Source organism: Vanacampus margaritifer, chromosome 9 (assembly GCF_051991255.1).
Source record: "Vanacampus margaritifer isolate UIUO_Vmar chromosome 9, RoL_Vmar_1.0, whole genome shotgun sequence".
In the NCBI taxonomy this organism is placed as follows: domain Eukaryota; kingdom Metazoa; phylum Chordata; class Actinopteri; order Syngnathiformes; family Syngnathidae; genus Vanacampus; species Vanacampus margaritifer.
Window position 1 is genome coordinate 23341649 of NC_135440.1, and position 24299 is coordinate 23365947.

A 24299-nucleotide genomic window follows, 5' to 3' on the forward strand; every position below is an offset into this window, starting at 1 on the left:
CTTTAATTTCTACATTTAAAGTGACAAGTTTAATATTCATCAGTTATTAAAACATATTTTAACCAGTTAATTACAAAAAAATTGCAATACATCGTTTTGTCCAATAAAACCATACATTTTTATACAGTAAATATTTCTACCTCTTACAACCTAAATCATAATAATTTGGTTCCAATTGTGTGAGATATAAAGTTTGTCATCCATTCTGACACCCACATGGGTTTCTTCCATGCCTTAATAGTGTTGCAACCAAAGTCAATCACCTTCAGATAAATCCAGTAAATTCAGTTCAGTAGTCCACATCATACAATGTAGAAAAAACAACACAATTCATTTAGAATTATAGAAAGAATTTCTCTGGCAGATTTTAAATCACAGAACTTTTATTTTTTCCAAAAGGGAGAAAAAAAAAGCACATTCTCATATTAGACGAGAGAAAGTGAGCGAGGAGGGACGATATGAGAGGCGTTAAATACAGCTGCTCACTCCAATGAGCTTCTATCACATGAGCCAAAAAGAATAATAAGCTTTGTTGTCTACAGTGCCAGGCCAGAGGATTGGACACACGGGGATCGGTTTCAGTCCACATTTTCAGATAGAGCCAGACAGCGAGAGCAGAGACGGGAAACTAGAAAAATAAAATAAAGACAAATAACAGGAGGGGGGGGGGGGGTGTTCAGGACAGGACAGGACAGGACAGGACAAAGGTCGTCTCTCAAGATTTCTAGGTTTTGGCCAGCAGCAACAGTTTTGGATAAAAAGCAGTTAAACCATGGCACTGTGTGTGTGTGTGTGTGTGTGTGTGTGTGTGTGTGTGTGTGTGTGTTGGGGTAAAAATGAAAAATCAAGTGGTCGAGGGCCTTAGAAGAGCGGCCATTTTGTGTGTGAGGGGAAGAAGGTGGGATCTTGTGGTGGTTCGTTCAGGAGACATCTGAAAAGAAGCGAAGGGCAGTGAGTCGGCACGTTCGAAGACACATTTTTACAAACTAAAAATTAAAACAAAACATTTTAAATAATCTAGCAAAACAAATATGAAAATGCTCGTCTAAATATATAGAAATAGATACAGAGATATACAGAACCCTTCCAACTTCATACCTTTACAAAAACAATGGGATCTAAAAACTGAAAAAAAAAAAAAAAAGAATATACGTTCCTAAATAGGACTGTGTGTACTTACAACTAGCAGGCCGGGCGCCGTATCTTCGCATGATCTGATCTTGTGTGAATTTCACAAATGATTCGTATTGTTCTGTGGAGGAAACAAAACGAGACCAAATGCGTTCATCTGGATTGACCAATCACAGGTGCCGTGGGCTGCGCCCGATTTATAGTGCACAAAGTCGAGCCCAGAACATAATTGTCATAGTTACCTGACAGTTTTGAATTGAGGATTTGTTCATACTCCTCTCGGATCTTCTCCTCGTGGTCTTTGAGCAAGCGCTCGCACAGGTAGCTCACCTGCTTCAGCGTGAACGAGGGCTGGTCCCGTCTTGAGGCGCCTGTCAAGACAAAAACTTGATTGAATTATTTTTTTTTTTTTTGCTATTTAGTCCCTCTACCAACTCGCAATCACTAATCCCACAAATTCACTCAACCCTGGCGAATTTAGTGCGAGTTAGCTTGCGCGCCTCATGACGCTAGCTTCCGCTAGCCCCAATTATCACACTTGGCCTACCTGGTGGGGAGCTGGGGGGGGCGTGCAGGGATGAAGAAGGGCTGGGGACGTCAGAGGGTCCGCAGGCCTCCGTCTGGTTGAAGGCCCCCTCCAGCTGCCGCCTCCTCTGGATCCTGCTGTACTCCTGGCGCAGGTTTTGGAAGATCTGCTCTGTAGAGCCACAAACAAAAACGGATGTCAGTTCCAACACATATGGCTGATGATGACCTGGAAGCATTTTGTCATTGTCGTCTTTTGAGGGAAGCGTCTGCTGAGTCACTGACATCATTAGAAGCTGTTTACAAGAATAATAAGACTAAAAGGGAAGTCAAGCCATTTTTGCTTTTTGGAAAAATAATATGTTCTATGCAGCCCCACTAATCTAAATATGGTATTCTCGTTAATATTGGGTTAGTGGAATATGAGTTAAGCAGCAAAATCCAGCTGTTTTTATCCATGTCAGGGGGGCGGCCATTTTGCCACTTGCTGTGGGACTGAAGAGGACATCAATGTTGCTCAGGTAGCAACCAATCACAACGCAGCTTCAAGAAACAGGTGAGCTCTAATTGGTCGTTGCCTGAGCAACTGTGATGTCATCTTCAGTCTGCAGCAAGTGGCAAAATGGCCGCCCCCTGAGATGGATCGGCTGGACATATTCCAAAAATCTAATATGAATCAGAATGTCATGTTTAGACTAGTGAGGTCACATATAACATCAAACAGCCATGTTATTCCTGATGGCCTATTATATTTTATTATGCAGCTGCAGATTTGCATACCAGTGATAACATGCAAATTTCGTGTGGTACTTCACATTAAATTTTAAAAATTTCCAATGTTCAGGAAAAGATCCTGTGAAAACAAAGTAGCTGATAAGCAAATGAAAACACTGGCCTGGCTATCTACATTGTGTTTTTTTTTTTTTTTTGGCCATGTTACAAGGATGTCTGTAATTATAGTATTTTGCAGTTTTTTTGTAGGTTCTGTGAAAATATTCACCCACAATTTTGAAGAGCTCTGTGAAAAACAATGTTTTTTTTTTTTCAAAATTTGCAGAATTAAAGGGTAAGTTTTAGTTTTGAGGGATCTCTGTAGAAAACAAAAAAATTATGTGTAATGGAAAAATCTATGTCGCAGCATTTAAAAGTCATTTGAATTATGCAAGACCCTCATCATTTTACTTAAGAGTTGAAACAAAAAAACGAAATATCCGTGTAAAACCTTTTCAGTTTTAGTAGCACCCGTGTAAAACTTCACCAGAACTTTTTCCCCCTGATTTTGCAGGACCCCATTTTCAATGTTGCAGGATAGCAGTGTAAAACATTTCGAATTTGCAGGATGTCTGTTAAACTTTCTAAATTTTTCAGATAAAAAGTAAAAAAAAAAAAAATTAAAAATTAAAATAAATTCCCAGATACAATGGGAATTTTTTTTTTTTTTTTTTTAGTTACAATGTCCAAAAAAACTTTTTTTTTTTTTTTTTTTTTTTTACTTTTACTGGACCTAGAACCTTATTTCAGAAGGCCCTGCGTTCAAGTCAGCGATGTTAAGAGAAAACAGTAACCCCTCATTTATCTTGGGCGGGGGTCCGAAAGCGAACCATCAGCAGCTGCCAGGCAGGGGAAACGTTTGTGGGAGTAATGTTTACTACAAGAAGTCACGTGACTTCGGCTCCTATTGTGGTTTACATGAGGATTCAAACAAAAAAAAAAAAATGTGTCCATGCACATTAGACTGCATCCTCATCAGTAGTAGCAACCCAACCCCGGTGGGGGGGGGTTGCTCGGTAACAATGGCCAGGCTGAGCAATCAATCACAGACACTTCCTTCCGGGAGTTTGGGGGGGGGAACATGGCGAAAGGTACCGGGCAAAAAAAAAAAAAAGGCTCAGACGCTGACCAAACAATGAAGTAGACACGAGATGGAGCGCATAGATTGGGCGTGGGCGGGTGGCCTGGGTTGTGAGAAAACCCAGTGTGTGTATAAAAAGGGGGGGGGGGGTGAGGGGGGGTTGCACTGAGGCGTATGATGGCTCAGTTTAAGTTACAGTAAACCAACAAGAGGCTACGCTTCAAGGGCTGCCGTTTTTGTGCCAATGCTGCATTCCATTGCAATGAAAACGTGAACACTGTTTTTGTACAATTTTGCCTTTTGTCGGCTCATGCCTCGAGTCATTTTCACGCTAAACATTAGCACTATGCTACGGGCTACGTGTTATCGGTAGCTTGCCAGGAAAATGGCAAACCTGCGTCAGAAATAAGGCAATGGAGTGCAGTGTTGTTTGTCATGTTTTATTGGGATAAATGCCGCTAATAGGCATTAGCGTTAAGCGCCGGGCTACATGCTATTGTTAGCATTCCTGAAAACGGACATTTCGGCATCAGAAAAAGTGCAATACAACGGCTGTTTGTTTTGCTTGCCAGCTAAAATCGAGCCGTTTGTTTGCTAGCGTCTGGTCATTTTCACACTTGACATTAGCATTGTGCTAGCAGCTAGCCGCCACTGTTGCCTTTACAACAAACTCGGACCTCTCTGCATCAGATCATGTGCAACGTTGAAAAAAAGAAAAAGACTTTGAATGCAGCACGACTGTCTGACTAATTGTCGGCGAGTGGATGGAGTTTCATGACAGCTGACATTTAGTTCAACATAAAAAGATTCTTCGACAAAAACTCAGTTAGACGGGCCTGGCTTGTTAGCCCCCCAACTCCCATGAGGGCCTTTCTTGGTGAGACTGACACCTGCAGCTGCTGTGCTGTGCTGTGCTGTAATTCAGACAGCCGGTGGTGGGGATTCCAACAATGGACATGAAATCGGGCGGATTTGTATATCATAATAGCACCCATGAAAAAGCCAAGCACCCATGCCTGAATTTGAACAGTCAGCCATTTTGGGGAATAATAAGACTAATGGGGAAGTCGAGCCAATTTTGATGTAGCCCCACTAGATAGTATTCTAGTTAATATCGTTAGCGCAATATGAGTTAAGCAGCAAAATCCAGCTGTTTTTATCCACGTCAGGGGGCGGCCATTTTGCCACTTGCTGTGCAGACTGAAGATGACATCAATGTTGCTCAGGTAGCAACCAATCACAACGCAGCTTCAGAAAACAGGTGAGCTCTGATTGGTTGTTGCCTGAGCAACTGTGATGTCATCTTCAGCCCACAGCAAGTAGCAAAATGGCCGCCCACTGACATTGATAAAAACGGCTGGTTTTTGCTTCATGACTCATTCTATACATGTAATATTAAATCAATTAATATTTTTTTTAATTGTAATTAATCACATAGTTAACTCATGATTAATCACAAATTTTCTATCCGATCTAAATGTTTAATATTTTTTTCTTACGCTTGTTAACTCTTTGACTGCCAGAAAAGGGATGCCGTGGGTGCCAGCCGATTTTAAGCATTTTGACTGATCTTTCAAGGTCCATAGAAAATGATGTGTTTGGACTATGGAAACACACATACTACCAAAAAAAGATTGGACTCTCATCTTTCATCAGAAAAAAAAAGGTTGTTTCTACCTTATTCCGTTTTTTAGTAATCCACAATAGAAAATGGTTAGTTTCACCTCTGTTTTGAAACAAACGTCTTTTAACGTCTTTGGCACTCCTCCATAGGATTTTACTAAATGTTATTTAACGTTTTTGGTAGTCAAAGAGTTAACAAAAGTGGAAAAAAATGTTAAACTAATAGAAATAGTTAAAAAATTATTTTTTGCCGTCTCAATGGCAGTGAATGAGTTAATATAAAATAAATCAAATTTAAAACTGGGTGGCACTAGCTGGTAACGTGTTAACTGAAGACCATGTGCAATTGGATGTTCGACGGTATGGATATCTGATAATCCTGATGATGTATAATAATTCAGCATAGGAGCAAAAAAATAAATAAAATCCAATTCCATCTGTGCCACAGGGAGAAGCCATCATTTCAAGTGTGCAAAAAACATCTGCTCAATGCTGTGATCAAGATGAAGCTTTTAAGTTGTTTTTTTTCCTTGATTTTTTTTTTTGTTTATACCAAGGATGAGGGAAAATATCTGACAGCTATTTACGTATTGGAAAAAAAAAAAATCACACAAGAAAGTCAGATCAATAAAACATCAAGCATTGTGGGTGTTTTAATGCAGACTTTCGATTTCAGTGAGCAGATTTTGAGTCCTCGATTAAGCCACAAACAGAATATGGGATGAGAACCCAGGGAGAGAAAACCAAACGTCTAACTGGAATGGCGCACTTGTCTCCGAGCACAAGTACATGATGTATTTGTCAGAACACAGCTGTGCGAGCGCACGTGCGTTGCATCAAGCTCGACTAGCATGCAGTGGTATAGATAAGCGCCGCTCCCCGCGCCGGCCTACGGGCACGTGCTCAACCAGTTCGAAATCAAGCTTGTGGCTTTTTCTTGCTTAGAGAAACGGGGTCGCCGGGCAAAAAACAGGAAGTTGAACATCTCTGCCCTGGCCGTGAGGTACAAAATGGCTGACAACGAGAATGTGACAATGGGCCGGCATCGGGTCTCATAGTGAAGAGACGTAATGGAAGTTAGGGTGAATCCCACCTTTAGGAGGGAATTTACTCAATTGTTGCCTTTGCCAGTCGAGGTTTGGTGAAGAATGGCGGAAAAACTTTGACGGGGTGCGAGGACCCAAAGCAACGCTTTCCCTGACTGACAGAAATTGAATCAGTAGTCGGTCAGTCCGGTTTGAAGCAGTTTAGTGCAAATTCTATTGCTTGTACTTTGACGAATCAAGAATTCCCCCAAATGAGCCCCAAACCAAAGCAGGTAAATAAACAGAAACATATTATTATTATTATCATCATCATCATCATCATCCAACATGGGCGTGTCACCGTGAAAAGGTGATCCGAGTGCCTAACTGTAAATGCCGCACATAAAAACCTCGTGAACTTGTCTAATAAAATAGAATGCGCAAAATATTTAAGTAAATCGGATATGGGGTTCTCTGAGTGACATCCAAAACGAAAGAGATAACGTTGAGAAATAATTCATTTCAACTCCACACAAAAACATTCACCATAAAGACAATTTATTCCTACACGCACACACAATCAATATCTAAATTCTTCATACTTTGTTTTGTACTCAGGTTGGCCATTCCAAATAGACTTGGCATTTTGACAAGCTGTCATTTTTGGGAAATCTTGTTACGGTGCTATAAATGACCCATACCAAAAATTGAACACAAAGTCCGCCTTTTAGGGCGAAATCCTCCGGATCTCACACAAATGCTTACATCAAAACAGACAAGACTGTACAATGCGACTTTTCTTCACCTACGCCATTGACCATGGGCAGAGCATGGCATCAAAGTTGGTCGACCATTTTGAGGATTGGCTGTGGCGATGATGGGTCCATTTTTCTTGCCGTTTGCAGCTTTAATGCCTACTTCTGCACTTCCGTTTATCCAGGAGGGTGAAGCAAATGCATCAAGGAAATGAACAATGCCCTCCCACCCTCAGGAGGAAAGGAATAATGGCACCAACCCTCCCTCACCACCTCAATCCATGAGGATTGTGCCAGCTTCTCATTAGCAGCCTGCAATACTGATTAGCCTGCTATCATATCTACAACCTTTACCTTCCATTTTGAAACCTCTTATATGACGACACATGAGCAAAACATCACGGCTACAGAAGCAAGACGTGATGTACACGTTAACAAGTTAAATCGTTAACTTGGAATTCAGCATTTAAAGAGAACCGAACGATTTTTGATTTCAAAGTGACGCGTTTTTGAGTGAAGGCCGTTAATGATCGGTTTAAATTAACACGTGAAGATATGTAGGTCATAAATCAACGCATAATAACACAACGACGACATTCCCCTCGCGCATGTTAGCTTAGCGAGCTAAGCGTTAGCTTCCAACCCCCATTCAAGCTAACCACTCCACCCAAATCCCCCCCTTCCTCCCCACAATGACACCCATGCCAACAACAAAAAAAAGCAATCCGATCTGATTCAATCGTACCTGGCGTGAGTCTGTTCTCGCCCGCGACGCTCTGCGGCGACATGGAGTGAGTCGGGCCGTCGACGGCGGCGCGGAGGTTGTTGCATCTTTGCGGGGACGGAGTGCCGGGAGTCCCCGGTAGGGGGTTGCACCGTCTCCGCTTGGGAGACTGGGGACTGAGGAGGGCCTCGAACTCCATCGAGCGCTTTAGCGTCGCCCCGCAGGCCATTTTCGGTGGAAAAATGGGACGTCAAAAGAATAGAAAGGAGATTCGATGAGTGTTGGTGCCGGTGGCAGGCGTCCTTTTCCGGGATTCGAGGCTGTCTGTTTTCCTTTCCGCAACAACGGCTTTTCTTCCTCTCGAAGTGCCAGGAGCCAAGTGAGCCTGCTGAATTTTTCAAACGTCACAATGGCGGAGCGTACCAACGAGCAACAGAGAGAGGGGGGTTTTCGTAATGTAGCAACTTCTTGCTTGCTGCCCCCTCTTATTCACCGGTATAGTTGATTCACACGTTATTTTTCTAATGCTTTATATTAACACATTCTTAAATATAAACATTTCTTTATGACTTTAAGTGCAATTTTCATGACGTTAATCTACGGAGTCTCCCCCGCGATGAACGTTATGGTTTGAGTTGAACTCAAACTGAAGTCGCTGTCTGAAAGGTGGAGGTGGTCAGGTTAAACGTCAAATTTATCATGGGTATTATCTTTTCCCCTCGTCTAAATGTGAATATTTTTTTACAATTTAATTTAAACGTCACGCCTTTTTTTTGTCACAACCCTTCAAACAACTTGTAAACGTCATATCACAAGTGAGTGGATATGCCTCACAAAAACAGTTACTGGTATTTGTTAGTGGCTAGCAAGTAGGCCTACTTGGCTAACATTGAAAAATTTAAATGTGTATAGAAAAGGGAGGAAAATGGTTATGAATTTTGTTTAATGAACACAGTGTACACAAGTTCGCTTTCTTCAATTGTTACTATTATTCTCAACTATTTTCTGTATTGATCACTTTTAAAACAGAAGCTGAAACAAAGTGCTGTACATAAATAAACATGGTAAATAAAAGATGACAATGAGCAATACAACAACAAATAAAACACTAAAACTAATGGTCAGATTCTCATGCTGTGTTTGGGACTAAAAAAAAGCCTTATTCCTCTGCTTAGACTTCAGGACCTCCAAGACCAAGAAGGAGTGTAGTGATGAAGCAGCTCAGAGGATTAAGGTGGGCGAAACCATTTTGAGATTTGAAAAAGTGCAGGCAGCCTGTGGCGAGAGGCCAGAAAAGGAGTTATGTGCTCCTTTTTTATGGGTTCCGTTTAAAAGAAGCAGTATTTTGAACCAAGTCATTTAAGGTGAAAAATGTGGAACTTAACTACTGCACCAATTTGCGATCCAATTTAAAATTACCTTCCAATTAAAACCCAAGTTTGAGACTGTTTTATTACTGTTTTTAGCACAGCTGACATAAAAAAAAAAGTCTTACATCATCAGGAAAATGCCTGAAAGGTGTTGAAATCAGCAATAGTAATAATTTTGAGAAAATGGTAATAACAGCAATAATAACAATAATCAGTTGCTAGGATTTTAATCCAAAATGGCTTCTCATAGGGCCAAGAGGTGTAAAATAAACCACATGGCCATTTTTCATGCTGGTAATTCTGGTTACATGCTATTTACAGTAGCATATGGTTGGTAAAATTGCTGTGTGAATAATTTATATTTAGTTATTTGTTCTCAACAAATGTGATAAATTGCACACTTTTCCCCTTTATTGCATTGGCATCACAAAAAAAGCAAAAGGCAAAAAATAGCCACGCACAATTTTAATGATTGGTAGTGAGTGGGATGAAACCAGTAACTTGTGGTGCTAATGTCCTGACTTCTCTCTATTAGTGGCCCACATCAGTGTCAATGGGAGCTTTTAACAGTAGCCCTCCCTCCTTTATCATAACAAAGAATGTTCTAGTAGTGTATTCCCCCCCCCCCCCCCCCGTCCCGCCCCACCCCAGCAGTCTTTTCTTCCTGGCATGTGCCCCATTTGAATCCCCCTCTGCATTGGGGCCTTTGTGGAGCCCTGGCATTCATGTGCAGATAGCATAGACCCCTAGCACCCCCCCCCCCCCAGCTAAATACACACACACACCATACCCTGTTCGGGTCATACACGCACACACAAGCATCATCATGTCGTCATACTTAGATAAACATTGTACGGCCACAAATATGAAACTTTGCTCCCGGCTGTTTTACTGGAGTTTGACAGATTTTGTAAGGCCCACAAAATATTCTGCTCTATTGCTATAAAAACATGGAAGCTACCAAAAGAAAGATTAAAGTCTCTGCTTTCATCAGGAAAAAAAAGTATATTTGTATCTGTTTCCTTTAACTAAGTTAAATCCATATTCACAAATCTGTTTAAAACACAAGAGCTTTTTTGCAACATGACCCGGGTTGATCTCTTATACTCTGCTGCCACCTGCTGGCCGTTTTGTAATAACTACCATTGCTTTAAGCAACCTCTTCAGGTCAGAGGCTGCATCAAAGCTTTCTGTATGCTCTAGCATTAAAAAAAAAAAACATTTTTGGGACCATGTCAATATTTAAAATTGAACGTTTTTATACATTTTTGGGAGCAACGGGTTCCACTGGGTATCCTTGTTCCAAATGGTGAACAAGCTTAGCTCCAATCATCTGATGATACATTTTTGTCCTTGACGTAAAAATTGTTCAGTTGGATTATATATTTGATAGAATCATTTTTTTTTTTTTTTTTTTTTACAAAAAGCTCTGGAATACTTTTAAGAGTTCACCGAAAAATGATGAGAAACTGTTGGTCAAATTCTCTAAACGATGACAAGGATGATTGTGATCCTTATAGATCACAAGCCGCTTTGACCTCAAAGTCCATCCTTGACTTATTACCTTGAAAACAGCAGTTAACTACCGCTTGTCTGTCGTTTCCAAAACGGTGCAACATTGAGAGCTTCCAGCCATTTCCTGGGCGGTGCCGTTCTCTAATGATGGCGGTCTTGGATCCGAATCCCCCGCGGTGACCTTTTTACACCTGGCGGCCTGGCTGAGGACCTTGAGTTGGTGCAGCAGGGCGAGTCTGAGCTCCCGGCAACGCAGGGCATACAGCAGGGGGTTGACGGCCGAGTTGAGGAGGCAGAGGGTGCTACAAAAAGCGAAGGCCCTCTGCTGGTTGCGGGTCAGCACCACCGCCACGTCGGCCAGCATGAAGGAGAGCGCCGGGAGCCAGCAGCCCACCAGGGTGAGCAGGATCAGGCCGAAAGTGCGTGCCAGCCGGATGTCCATCCTCAAGCGGGCGTGGCCTGACCCAAGCGCCCCCTGGAGGTTGCTCATGGAGGCTTCGTGTCGATGAGCTTTCCACAGGATCAGGACGTAAGCGCACAGGATAAGCGCCAGCAGGACCAGGATGAAGCCGGTCCAGCAGGCCAGGTAGCCCCGACTGATGTAGGGGAAGAGGCGGGAGCAAGGGAACGCCAACCCGGCGGGGCACGTCCAGCCCATCAGCGGCAGCGAGGAGATGAAGACGCTGGCGCTCCAAAGGGCGAGCAGCCCAAGCAGAGCGCGGCGGCGGGTCAGCAGCGCCTTGTAGCTGGACGGCCGGTGGATGCACAGGTAACGGTCCAAGGCAGTCAGCAGCAGGCTTCCCACAGAGTTGGTGAAGGCCATGGTGACCCCGCCCAGCTTGAAGAGGTAGGCGGTGGGGCCGTCGCTGTGGCGGAACAGGTGGAAGTCCAGGAAGCTGGTGGTGAAGAAGCAGCTGGCGAAGACGTCGGCCAGCGCTAAGTTACCGATGAAGAGGTAGGAGGGGCGCTGGCGTAGCGAGGTCGTGGTCGCGATCAGGCCCAGGATGACGGCGTTCTCCAGCAACGTGATGGGCCCGGCCAGGAAACAGATGGAGCCGATTGCCGTCTTCTCCACGGCGATCAGGACCATGTAGCATTCCAGGTTCTCGCAGGACCTGTTGACTGGGAGGAAGTCTTGTGTACACGACAAAGTCAGCTGAGAAATGCTGCATTCGAGGGAAGCGGGCAGTCGGACTTTTACGACTTCAAAACAGGAAGTGTGTACGGGAACGTACACTTGAACTCGGAAATCCCACATGCAAATTACCGAATGAACAATACTGAGCTCTCCAGAAAAAAAAAAAGGAAATCCCACATGCAAAGTCGGGCGGGAAAGGGGGGGGAGTACAACGACTTCACTTCGATATGACGTCACTCTACAATGGCGACCACTATGGAAACACAATTTCGTTCTTTATACATAAATATTCAACATGACTTCACGTAACACAATGTACACAACAGTATGCCGCTATCTCTGCATGAAATTATAGGGGGAACTTTTTTCCTTTGATCCTTCCTCTGGTCTCCTAACAACTTCACAACTCTGACGGGACTCAGAAGTATCCGGTTAAAATGAAGGGTCTTGGATTAATAACAGGTTTCAGGTGATTGCTGGAGGTCAAAAATGTGTGTTGAGGTCCAAAACAAAAAATTATTTATCACTATCCGCCATTTTGGTTGTTTACGTTCGCCTCGAATGCTTTCAGGTCGGAACTGAGAAAAGCCAACTGGGATAAATGGGAGTTCCGCCCTTCCTCGAATGCAGCATTCATTTCCACCTCACTCCATCACGCCTTACCCTGTGAAGCCGACATGTTTTCCTCAACTTGGGTGGGAACATCCAATTCCTCCATTTTAGCCCTTTAGCTTTGCAACCTGATGGTCTTCGTATCTCTAAAAACGGCAGGCAAGGATGTTAAGACTTACGGACATTACTTTCGCACAAAGACGTCAACAATTTTTTTTACAAAATGGTCGCCAGAAATGAGACTATTATGACATCACACATCAAATTTGACAGAATTGTACAGATTTTTTTTTTCTCGGGAAAATGCCTTGTAAAAATCTCACAAAAGCCCAGTTAGTCACATACCAAAGGACCAACACTCCATTATGTTTATATATATATATATATATATATATATATATGTATATATATATTTATTTTTTTATTTTATTTTATTTTATTTTATTTTATTTTATTTTATTTTTTGCTCTCGTGGCCTTTACAGTCAATATAAGGTTTTAGGGGAATAAAGTTTTTGAGGAAATCGCTTGTGTTGTGTTCATTATTAAAGGTTTCGCTACTGCGACAATAAAATACATGATAAGTAATCACGTTATGACTGTCATATACATAGAGACAAATGCCAAACCTCATGGGCGCCAACGAGGACGACCTTTTCCACTCCCGACAGCTATTAAAAGCAGACGCTTCCTGCTGAGGGAGTGAGGAGAAAAAAACAATAATAATAAGCAGAAAATGTAATTACGCGTCCTCTCGGTCAATATTGAACTTAGACCTGGGATGGAACATTGACATTTTTAAGGCAAAGTGGAAAGTCGTTTGGAGCTCCAAGCAAACAGATAAAACGATCATTACAGCCTCGTGCTGAACATGGTAGCCATAAACACAAGCAAGAATGTCTCAAATGTATTTTTAAAAGGTGTCTTTTCGTTTATATACAGTGTAAAAATACATATGTTATTATTTTATTATTATATTATCCTTGTGAGGACAAGCGGTTAAGAAAATGGATGGATTATTTGTAAGTCATCAAACTCCCATTTTTGTGTCTTTTTTTTCTTTTTCAAAAGGCTGCAATAACTGGCAATGCTCCCCCCCTGGTGGACGCATGAAGTACTGGTAATCAGGAAGTGAGAGTTAGTCAGCTTTTATCAATCCTTTCACCTATATGCAATCAATAGATTGGACTAATGTAAGAGGATTGGGCCGCAGTGTTAAATAATGCAGCCATTAATGGGAGTGCACTGCAGTCTTATTTTTGGGAACAAAAAAAAAAATCCATTCTAATACAATTTACCTACTTTTAAGAGGTCTTAAAATACTAAATAAAAACATTTCTACATATATATTTGAAAAATATAAACCGCATCAAATAAAATGTCAAAATGAAAGCTATACAACATCCATAATCTAAAGTAAAATTATCAATATACAGACTACACTGATATACAGATGAAAATGTCATCTTAATTAAAAATAATAATTATGATTATAATCTATTTGGAACATATGAAAGTGAAATCAGAGCAAATACAAAACAAAATGCAAATAATATGGAAATATCAAATCAAAAATGTATATCGCATCAACTCATAAATGTATTTAAAATATAATATAAATAAACAATACTAATATATCAAAGTAGCGTGTATATTAAGTGGAAGTATTCACGGACATTTAATTATTTTTATTTTATTATTATTTATTTTATTTTTTTCAGGAGAGCTCAGTATTGTTCATTCGATTTGACATCATCATTGCTCTCCTTTTTTTTTAAAAACAAATAAATTTAAAAAAATGATTTTTTTAAAAAAAAATTTAATATATATACATATATATACATATACACATATATATATATATATATATATACATATATATATATATATATACATATATATATATATATATATATATATATATATACACATATATATATATTATTATTTTTTGTATGTGGGTGAGCATGTGCATGTGCGTGCGTGCGTGCGTGCGTGCGTGTATTCATCAGTTCACCTAAAGCCCATTAAAAAAAAATCCCATACTAATAATATACAGGTAATATAATAATAAATTGCTAAATGCAGAAACATCAATGTAAGTTATCACGATGTAGTGGCTCTCGCTAACAGACAGAATTAAGTAACCAGAATTAGGTTTAAAAAAACGGACATTTAATTATAAAACCACACTACTAATAAAAATCCACAGTTTGAATATAATTTAAAAATGATGACGATTCTGTAGATTTTAAAAAAAAAAAAATCCCAGAATGAAGAAGAATGCAGAAGTGCTCTTGTTTTGGGAAAGTAGACTTTTGCTCATTTCCCATCAAATAAAAATACACTGCACATCCCCTTTTTCACAGCTGAAATGTGACGTGGAGTCGCTGCCTCACCGTTTCCACATGCGACTAGCTCAGCAGAAATTCATCATCAAAAAAAGGATAAAGACTCCCAAAAGTAGTACTCAACCATTTTACACTTTACATCAGCATACTTTTACAGACATATATAATTTACATGTGAAGAACCTTGCAGGGGCTTGCTTACCTGTTGCTGTTTGCCCTCCACACTTTTTAGTCGTGGGAGCAAAAGACAAGAGCAAATAAGAACTGGACAGAGAGAGAGAGGGAGGGAGGGAGGGAGCAAATGATGATGATGATGATGATGATGATGATGAGAGGATGAAATAATACACGTAGGTGGTAAACTAAAATGGAACACTGCATTGTGCTCTTCCTGAAACACAGGCCACCCTCAAATTCGGATATTCACCTATTAGCAGAGTAAAAAAAAAAATTTGAATTTTTTGGGGGGGGGGGATAAAATATTGTTAATTTTGTTGCAGGGAAATCCTTGTTTTCTGTGGAAAATGCTTATTGGGGGCACATCCCCGCTTATTCAAGATTTTTTTATTTTTTTTTAAAATTTGCTATTTGCAGGCTGGCCCAGTTCGTAACTCTCGTGGGTCCGCTGTAAATCGGTGTCAAGGAAGTACAGTCGTGCCTTGCCTTTACTTGTCAGTAGATTTTCAAGGGAGGAGTCGTCACTCGTAACCTTGGCCAGCAAGCTGAATTCTCGCGGCATTTGTTCACAAATACTACGGGAATACATCTTGCACGGCTCCCGCTGATACGTTTGGTCGGACCAATCAGGCGTTGTTTAGGGCGGGACGAAAGCAGGAAGCGCCGATGGCAGGGAGGAAACAAAACATTACTCACCGTTTCTCTGTTGAATGTTGAACAGCGAGAGGCGCTTCGTGCATTTTTATCTGGTAAAGATGTTTGTGCCCCCCACATTTGGTGTTTTTATTTATTTAGTTTTAAGTCAATGTTTTAATTTTTGTCATCTTATAATTGTTTTGTCATTTGTTTTTAACTCATTCACTGCCATTGACGGCTATAGACGTCAAAAATTCATTTGAACTATTTTTATTAGTTGCAGATTTTAGTTTAGATTTTTTTTATTGTACATTTAAAACGGATATAAAATTTGTGATTAATTGTGAGTTAACTATTGAAGTCATGCGATTAATTACAATTAAAAAATTTAATCATCTGATGCCCCTAATTTTTAATAATCTTTCCTTTTCTTTTCTTTTTTATTAGGGGCATCAGGCAATTATTTAAAAAAAAAATTGTAATTAATCACATGACTTCACTAGTTAACTCAAGATTAATTACTAATTTTATATCTATTCTAAATGTACAAAACATTTTTTTCTAGGTTTTCATACTCTTGTTAACAAAAGTAGAAAAAAATGTGAAACTATTAGAAATAGCTCAAATGAATTTTTGACGTCTATAGCCGTCAATGGCAGTGAATGAGTTAAGGGTAATGTAAAATGAGTGTTTTGTTTAGGGATAATAGTTTGTCGTATATTTACGGTTTAAACTATCATTAAAGGCAATTAATTAGAAATATTTTTCAGGAGGGCGCCAATTACAGTACTTGTTTGTGGTTGTTTGGTATTCGCTACAGGGCTCAATAATTAGCCACCACAAATAGCAGGGGATGACTGGAAAACAAAAAAAAAACTTGTTGGGCAGCGACAATTGCAGGAGGAGTGTCAAGTATTTAAACTTTACACCCTTGCCTTGCCCGTCACGCCCAAATCGTTGCTGTTGACGCAGAACGACGGTCTGAAGAAGAAAAAAAAAAAAAACGGGTTTGAACATTCTTAATTAAGACACAAAAATGTCATGGCATAAGAAGTAAGTCACACCATCAAAACATAAATGATCATCTGCGGTCAACTGGCAGCGTCTCCTCCGCCGCATAGCACAGACAAGCTGAATGGAATTAGGACCGAGAAGTCGGGTTACGTCATCGCGCTTGAACTGCGACTGCCCCACTCTCCAGCTAACGCGTCTGTTCCACAAACAAACACATTGCAGCTCAGCCTCTGGCTTCTACCATTGACGTCATTACTTGTACCGGTATTGCGGTCACTCATTCCGCAATGAAACCGGTGAGGCAAGTAAATAATTAGAGTTATGCAAACAACTTAGGCCTACAGTTAACTCATTCACTGCCATTGACGGCTATAAATGTCAAAAATTCATTTGAACTATTTCTATTAGTTTCAATTTTTTTCCCCACTTTTGTTAACAAGAGTATGAAAACCTAGACATAAAAAAAATTAAAAAAAAAATTGAAGAAAAGATTATTATAAATTAGGGGCGTCAGGCGATTAAAATTTGTAATTGTAATTAATCGCATGACTTCAATAGTTAACTCAGGATTAATCACAAATTTTATATCTGTTCTAAATGTACAATAATTTTCTTCTAGGTTTTCATACTCTTGGTCACAAAAGTGAAAAAAAAAAAAGTTTAACTAATAGAAATAGTCAAATGAATTTTTGACGTCTATAGCCGTCAATGGCAGTGAATGAGTTAAACAGCCTCTCCCAAGCCTCTTCAAAGCTAAACAATTACACTATTCAATTATTAATGTTGTGCTTTCCGTTCAGGTTTTCAGTTACATTTGTTTATTCGGGAACTTACGGCTAGGACTTGGTTCTTGTTCACGCAAAAAAAAAAAAAAAACTTTTGCATTTTTTTTCCCCCTTACTGTAACAAATGTGAAGTAAACTGTGACCTTCAAACAGACACAGAGCGACCCCTTTTTTTTTTTTTTTGTAATCAGTTCTCCCTGGGGAACTCTATCTGAATGTTATGAAATCTCAACTGTGAAAACTCCATTATGGTATCGTGGTAGCTCACAGTCTTGGAGGGGAAAGTTAGTTTTTGATTCAAGAATCAAATGTTTTTTTTTTGTTTGTTTTTTACTATCAGTGTCATGTTTACGCCGACAAATATGGTGACGTGGCCTTGTGCCGGGTCTACGCGACCTGCAGGAGGCCTTGCCGCTGACCTATTTTCCTTACATAGTTTTGCACTCGTGATTGTGACTCCGCCCCTCCCCCCAGCCCAGCATGATCTGTTGTTGTGCAACTTTTTTTTTTGAAGGCCACGCACTCCCTTTAGTGGAGGAAAGCCACTCTTGACTGACTCATGAGGCATCGATTGTTTTTTTTTGTTTTTTTAACCTTTTACGTGCAAACGTGGTCAAGGTTGTACAAAGCGTGACGTACGGAATAGAATAAGTGGTACAAACGAAGTAACGTGGGGAGTTGTTTGGGAGCTGTTATGTTTTTGCTCTTGTTTGCAGAGTAGACTTGCATGGCTGGAGTATGTTACACTTTTGCCTACTATGTCAAAAAAATCACAATAACAAAACAGTTTATACACCTACATATTGCGAACACAAAACAGATGTTTTCCCCTTGCATGCGTGGGATTTTCCTGGTACTCCAGCTTCCTCCCACTGTACAAAACAATGCAAGTTACTCGATGTTATGTCATGTAATATGAGTGTGAATGGAAGTTACGCTGTATGTTTTGGGATTGAGGTCATGCGCTTGTTGGCCGAGTAAATATGATATTTCAGTCTATTATCAGTACTTTTTATTGCCTCTGTATGATAAATCTGACTGTGTCCTCACAATACCCGAAGTCCAATTAAAAGTTACCCGGCAAAAGGTTAATAACATCATCACCTCACATAATAGTCCCTCATGGTGCCACATTTGAATGGTAACTGTTTTGCATTGAATTGTATTGTTTGGATGCTATAAATGAATTCATACATTTAAAATGTAAAAAGGTGACTTCTAGATTTGCACATTTCATCCCCACAAAAACGGATATTTCTTGTATTAAATGCAAAGATGAAAATACGGGGTATGTGAGCTTGGTGACAGGGTGGACAATGCCAGAGTGGACATTTTGCGCTAATGTTAGCATGTTGTGAGCACACGATGGACCTTCACTTAGCAACCTGATTCAGTTAGCAAGCTGTGTACTGTTTTAATACGGTGTTCCCTTGCTATAATGCATGTTACTTATTTTATTTTTTTGTGTGCAATTTTGCATGCCTTTTTTTTTTACAGTAATGTACCTATTTTATAACATTTATGTAGGTTTGAACATTGAGAATGTTTAACTCATTCACTGCCATTGACGACTATAGACGTCCAAAATTCATTTGTTTAACATTTTTCCCGAAAACCTAGATTTTTTTTTATTGTTTTAGAACAGATACAAAATTTGTGATTAATCGTGAGTTAACTCGTGAAGTCATGCGATTAATTACGATAAAAAAAATGTTACCACCTGACGCTCCTAATTTTTTAATAATCTTTTCTTAAAAAAAGATTATTAAAAATTTAAAAATAATAATTACAATTTTTTTTTTAAAAGATTATTAAAAATTAGGTGCATCAGGTGATTAATTTTTTTTTATCATAAGTAATCGCATGACCTCACTAGTTAAATCACGATTAATCATAAATTTTATATCTGTTGTAAATGTACCTAAAAAATGTTTCATACTCTTACTAACAAAAGTGGGGGAAAAATCTTAAACAAATAGAAATAGTTAAAAAGAATTGTTGTCGTCTATAGCAGTGGCTATTTCAGAATTCATCTTTACACAATTTTCCTCATCATTTGTGTCGTTGGATGTTGTCAAGCGACTCAAGCTTAACATGTCCACTCTGTGATTGTAAAATATAAATTTACATGATAAAAGTAAATTTTGTATCAATTAATTAAGTTACTTATTACGTGCAGTGTAACTAGCAAAACAGTGTTTGGGACGTTTAAAAATAATCTTAAAGTCAGAAACACATTTTAATACGAGATAAGACAAAGGCACTTCGTTCGCAGTGATAAGGTGACTCTGAAATGCTGTTGGCTGGCAAAAAGTAAATGTTTTGGTGAGTTGAGGGTGGGGGGATGGGTGAAAGGTTTCATGTACAGCCTGTTGCAGCTCTTTCGTCAGAAACACGAAACAAAAGCGTCAGACAAGATTCTAGAACACCTTATGTCATCTTTTTTTTTAACCCAATGTGTCCGACAAAAGATCGACATTACATAACGTTTAATCCGACGCATATTGTGGCCTCTGCGTCGCGTATAATTAAATTGCGTTACCTAACAACAATTTCAGTAGCGAAACAGCTTTGTACATTCGACGTGAGGTGTGTTTTTTCCGTCTTTTCTCTCTTCTTACTTCTCTATGAGGAAATTGCGGAAAGCACAAAGGCGAAGACAAGTCGACCACTGACGTCACTCGTCTGGCAACAAGACTGAATGCGTCCGCCTCACTCGCCGCTGATTGGCCGGAGCCCTTCGAGCTCGCGACGTGATTGGTCGGAGGCGGTCAGCTATCAGCTACTTAGACGAGCTGAGGCGACATTTTGTAGCAATTCAGACGCAGTCGGAAAAGAAGGCGAGAGAGAAAGGAGGCGATTGCTTTCCTGAGTTCTGTTTTCCCCCATCTACAAGGGTGACCACCAACCGAATTTGTGGGAAATTAACGAAGGATATCTGTTTCGCTAAAACGACCAACCGGACGAAAGGCTTCGACGATCAAGCCTGGAGAAGTCGGTAAGAGACTTATTTTTGTTCCTCCTGGTCGCCATTACGGAGCCAAAGCTTCTTTGTGTTTGTTCTCCGCGAAATTAAATTGAACGGAGATGGCGAGTCGAACGACGCAATCGCTCCGCTCGATGAATTATTACGTAATAACGTAAATAGAAAACAATCACCCTGGTTGACTGAATTTTTAACTAGCGAATCTGCGTCACAACAGGAAGTGTACGTCGAAACGGCTAATCATGAAATCGGTTGCGTAATGGCGGCTATTATTATTATTATTATTATTATTGTTGTTGTTGTTTTAGGTCCCGCGGCTTCGTGGTGTATCGTGTGCGCCGAGGTGAATTCATGTTCAGCTCTGCTCCGCGACCAAACGACGCCCATTGGCACTCGACGACCGCCAGCCCGGCACACTCGACGGGACAAAGACCGCTCGATACCAGCAGGAGGAGACCCGATCGCGACAACATCAACGTCGACTGTACTCTGAGACGGAGGAGGCTGTTTGAAGGCGAAAGGCAGACGAAAAGGACGAAGAAGAGGGATCTCTTCCTGAGCAACTTTGTGGCAACAAAGAGGTGCGTGCTTGGGCTGTGCGGAGAGCTTGTTTTCGTCTTTGGGGCGATGGGGGAGGGGTGGCTGGCTGCTCTTCCGCACGTAGGCAAAGGACTACAGTTCAACGTTCTGCAATTAACTTTTAAAGCCGATGACATTCTAATGACCACTATTTAGTTTTGATAATCAATTTATAGAGAAATACATTTCCAACAAAGTTCCACAAATTTCTTTATTGAATCACATCTACACTTTTTGATATTTAATCCCCCCCTTTTTCTCTCTTTTTTTTTTTTTTGCTTTGACAAATTTCACGTACGCAGGATGAGATCTTCAGATTGACAAATGTGTGCTGGTCGTCCCTTGTAAATAGCAAGTGGCTGTTGTTGAAGAAGTATTAGAGCCACGAGGAAAGATGGGTTAAATTCCTAAAGTTGGCAGAAATCAGGTTTTTATTAATTTACCAGTACATCAGTCCTTCTCAAATAGAGGGACACGGTGCAATGCCAGGGAGTGTAATTGCACATCCACTGCAGTAGGTGGCAGCAGTGCTCTCATTGTCAGAGTGTGCAAAGGAGTATTAGCTACTCTGTAGTGGAGTAAACATCCACTCTAGTACATAATTGGGGGGTGTCACAATCTTAAAATATTCACACAGGCCTGCAAGAACAACAGAAGTCACTTTGGTTTTGTGACGCCGACTTAACACACATTGACTCACCTTTGTTCACGTGGCGTGAACTTACGTTTGACTAACTGACGTTAGTCACTAATGTGACTAATGTCAATGCCGTACCTGCTAATTTATTTAATTGGTGATAACTATAATGAAAAATTAGGTAAACATAACACACTCACGTCATTGTTGTTTACTGTACATACCAACCAATGAGGTCATCTACAGGAAGTTGAGCTACAGCCACGGAATGTCGCAGCATATGTAGAGAACGGGCTCAAATTATGACTATTCCCTCTATTTTCAGCTTGTGAGAGCCACTAACCAATATTTTTTGTGTATATTTACGTAACTGATAAAACAGAACTTTTTCCCGCTTCTTTTTGAGTTTGAGAGTGATCGCAACATGGCTTCCGTGTTCACAAACAGAATAAAACTAACACGCGCATACCTGTGTGTTTAGGTGACAGTCAAGGTGAAGCATCATGGGAGGTGGAGGCGGAGAGCGATGCAGCAACATTCCAGGCCCCCATCATGAGCGCCCCAAGAAGAAGAACCAGCAGCCGGGCCGAACCAGGCAGCGGGGCCGCGACCAGAACGGCAACGTGACGTCGGCCGGCGGCATCCATCATCACCACCGCCGCAGCACCAGCAGCAACGAAAAGGGCGTCCTGGCATACCATTGCTCCCCGGAGGCGCGGCAGGCCGAGGCGGCCGCTTCCATCGTCCGTCTGGCCGCCGCCTACGAGCAGGACTGGGAGGGGGCCGTGTCGCACCTCAACACGCTGCTGAGTGCCCGGGGCAGTCCCAGCTACGCCGGGCCCAAGTTCAGCGAGCCGCCCTTGCCCAGCGTGCTTCCCAAGCCGCCAAGTCACTGGGTGTCCTTCCCCATGAGTGCCGGCGAGAGCAGGGAGATGATGACCTTCCAGCTCAAGAGCCTCTTGAAGGTGCAGGCCTGACGGGGAAAATGGCTGCAGTACACTTTTTAATGAGTTTTTTTTTTAACAAATCCGATATTACAGTCCTCTTGCTGGTGACAACAAATCGGATACCCCCCTTTTTTGCGTCGTGTTTTTGTTCTTTTTATTTTGGCTATCAAAGCAGATTGGGTGCACTTATTTTTCCTCGCGTTACTTAATTCCCGTCCGCTTCTATGGACATATACAACCATTTTTATACCTTTACAATGGGTCGCCAGCACACGGTCCAATCTCCTTTTTTTGTAGCACATTTCAAAACGAGAGCCCCTCTGGCGTTCGTTTTAAAACAGTAGGACGCTCAACTGCGATTCTGCAGGGAAATCACATGTACATTCTTTTTAATGGCGTTACATGAAAAGTTGATATCATGGCACACGGGCCTTAGGCGCTCGACTCCTGCGTACCTTGTTTTTTTTTTTTTTATTGCGCTGTGCGCACATGCACTGCAGGAGGCGAGCTGCTCTAAGGCCTCACAGACAACATTTTTCCGCTGTCGCTCTTGTTATTGTCCTCCTTTTTGGAGGGAGTATCCAGAAGGGGGCGCCACGCCCGCAAATGTGTGCAAAATGTAAGACGGGACAGACATGCACTCGGTGTCAAGTGCCAATGTTCCACGTGAAAGGCGAAGAGGCGGGAAAAAATGCCGGGCCTTGTGTTCATAGTGTCCAAGTGGTCTTGTTGTGCTTTGGTGGTGCCGTGCGTTGACCAAAGCAGCCCCCACCCCCACCCCCCCCCCCCCTCTTCCTAATGTTCCTGTGATGCAGTCTCTTCTTTTTGACGCCCTCTAGTGCCGCCTTGACATGCGGAAGAGGACCGATGAGTTCGGTCCTGTCTGCGGCACAATTTGACGTTGACAAGACGAGACTGCGTCACCATTTTGTGACGTTACAAGCACGGTGCGTTTGTTTGTGTTCCATCATGAGTTTGAGCCCATTTTGCACTGCACTTGCTCCAGTTGTTGTTTTGTTACAGGCTGCGACGTTGAATCAGACGCGTGATCGACTATCGTTTTCCTCCTCGCGTGAGCCATTTTGTTTAGGATTTGTTATTGCTTTCCCTGTGCAGAATTGAATCTGCTTCATAGCCAGACTAAAGACGACAAAACCTCATTCGTTGATTGTCTTTCAGGAGCCATGTAAATAAGAAGAATGATGGCATGTATAAAGTTCTTGTAGCATATTGTACATTTGCAGGCCCACACTGCGGCGGAGGCTTGCAGACGAAAGTATTTTTAGTACTAATAACACTGAATGTATGGGACGCGTGTCGTCTCGACTTCGAAGATGCTGAAGAATATTTTTGTTAAGAAAAAAAAGAAAAGAAAACCAAGCATTTGCCAGTATGAGTGAGCCCTGCACTGAAGTCTTTCCGGAGATCTTGCACATGTTTTTATGAGTTTGTATGATGCAGTGTAGGGTGAGAGAAAATTGTTTATCATTGGAACTGGGGAGATTTGCACATGTATGACATTTACTTGGATGAATTTGTAACTTAAGTTAAGCCCCTTTAGAAAAACAATTTGACCCCCCCTCCCAAAAATAAATAAATAAATCTGTTTTTAGAAGCACCCTTACCTCAGCTGTTCTTCCGCCAGCAGATTTTTTTTTTTTAAATGTAGTCATTTGCTGTCTTTGTTTATCCAGTTATGTCGTGCATTGCAATCTCCTCATGCGAAATTAGAACTTGTCAAGAATTGGATTTAAATTTGTCCCCACTGAAGATGTCATTGTATGTGGAAAGAAGGAAATGCCCCGTGTAAAATTCGGTAACAATTGGTTTTAAGACTATGAAAAAGAAGTTGATTTGGAAAAAGTTAAATTTTTACAAAACTAAATAAAATCCCTTCCCCTTCCCCCCTAAAGTTTGT

The 24299-nt window shown here is 41.0% G+C and overlaps 3 protein-coding genes across 4 annotated transcripts; 1 reads left to right on the plus strand and 2 right to left on the minus strand.

The window, feature by feature from the left end:
* Nucleotides 1–365: 365 nt before the first annotated feature.
* Nucleotides 366–8022, minus strand: akirin1 (akirin 1). Its single transcript, XM_077576922.1, has 5 exons — nucleotides 7657–8022; nucleotides 1679–1828; nucleotides 1374–1502; nucleotides 1181–1252; nucleotides 366–931 (listed from the first exon to the last, which is right to left on the minus strand). The coding sequence occupies exons 1-5, from the start codon at nucleotides 7862–7864 to the stop codon at nucleotides 921–923; spliced, it is 570 nt and encodes a 189-aa protein (XP_077433048.1). The 5' UTR covers nucleotides 7865–8022; the 3' UTR covers nucleotides 366–920.
* A 1755-nt stretch (nucleotides 8023–9777) lies between these two features.
* Nucleotides 9778–14895, minus strand: cnr2 (cannabinoid receptor 2). Of its 2 annotated transcripts, XM_077576879.1 has the most exons (4): nucleotides 14823–14895; nucleotides 12899–12963; nucleotides 12322–12416; nucleotides 9778–11642 (listed from the first exon to the last, which is right to left on the minus strand). In XM_077576879.1, exons 3-4 carry the CDS (start codon nucleotides 12374–12376, stop codon nucleotides 10588–10590), a joined length of 1110 nt encoding a protein of 369 aa, XP_077433005.1. In that variant the 5' UTR covers nucleotides 12377–12416; nucleotides 12899–12963; nucleotides 14823–14895; the 3' UTR covers nucleotides 9778–10587. The 2 variants fall into 2 exon arrangements, with proteins under 2 accessions (XP_077433005.1, XP_077433004.1); XM_077576878.1 differs by lacking the exon at nucleotides 14823–14895 and having other exon boundaries at nucleotides 9778–12416; nucleotides 12899–13986.
* Nucleotides 14896–20028: 5133 nt separating this feature from the next.
* pnrc2 (proline-rich nuclear receptor coactivator 2) lies at nucleotides 20029–24293 on the plus strand. Its single transcript, XM_077575523.1, has 3 exons — nucleotides 20029–20230; nucleotides 20527–20799; nucleotides 21916–24293. Exon 3 carries the CDS (start codon nucleotides 21938–21940, stop codon nucleotides 22409–22411), a length of 474 nt encoding a protein of 157 aa, XP_077431649.1. The 5' UTR covers nucleotides 20029–20230; nucleotides 20527–20799; nucleotides 21916–21937; the 3' UTR covers nucleotides 22412–24293.
* Nucleotides 24294–24299: the final 6 nt, after the last annotated feature.

Bases quoted from the DNA above. Each gene is read 5' to 3' on its own strand.
- akirin1 (XM_077576922.1), bottom strand. From the start codon at position 7,864: ATGGCCTGCGGGGCGACGCTAAAGCGCTCGATGGAGTTCGAGGCCCTC. The intron at 1,829-7,656 runs GTACGATTGAAT...GTGGCTCTACAG, and splicing joins CGAGAACAGACTCACGCCAG to AGCAGATCTTCCAAAACCTG. The intron at 1,253-1,373 runs GTAACTATGACA...TTTCCTCCACAG, and splicing joins CCTCAATTCAAAACTGTCAG to AACAATACGAATCATTTGTG.
- cnr2 (XM_077576878.1), bottom strand. From the start codon at position 11,778: ATGTGGGATTTCCGAGTTCAAGTGTACGTTCCCGTACACACTTCCTGT.
- pnrc2 (XM_077575523.1), top strand. From the start codon at position 21,938: ATGGGAGGTGGAGGCGGAGAGCGATGCAGCAACATTCCAGGCCCCCAT.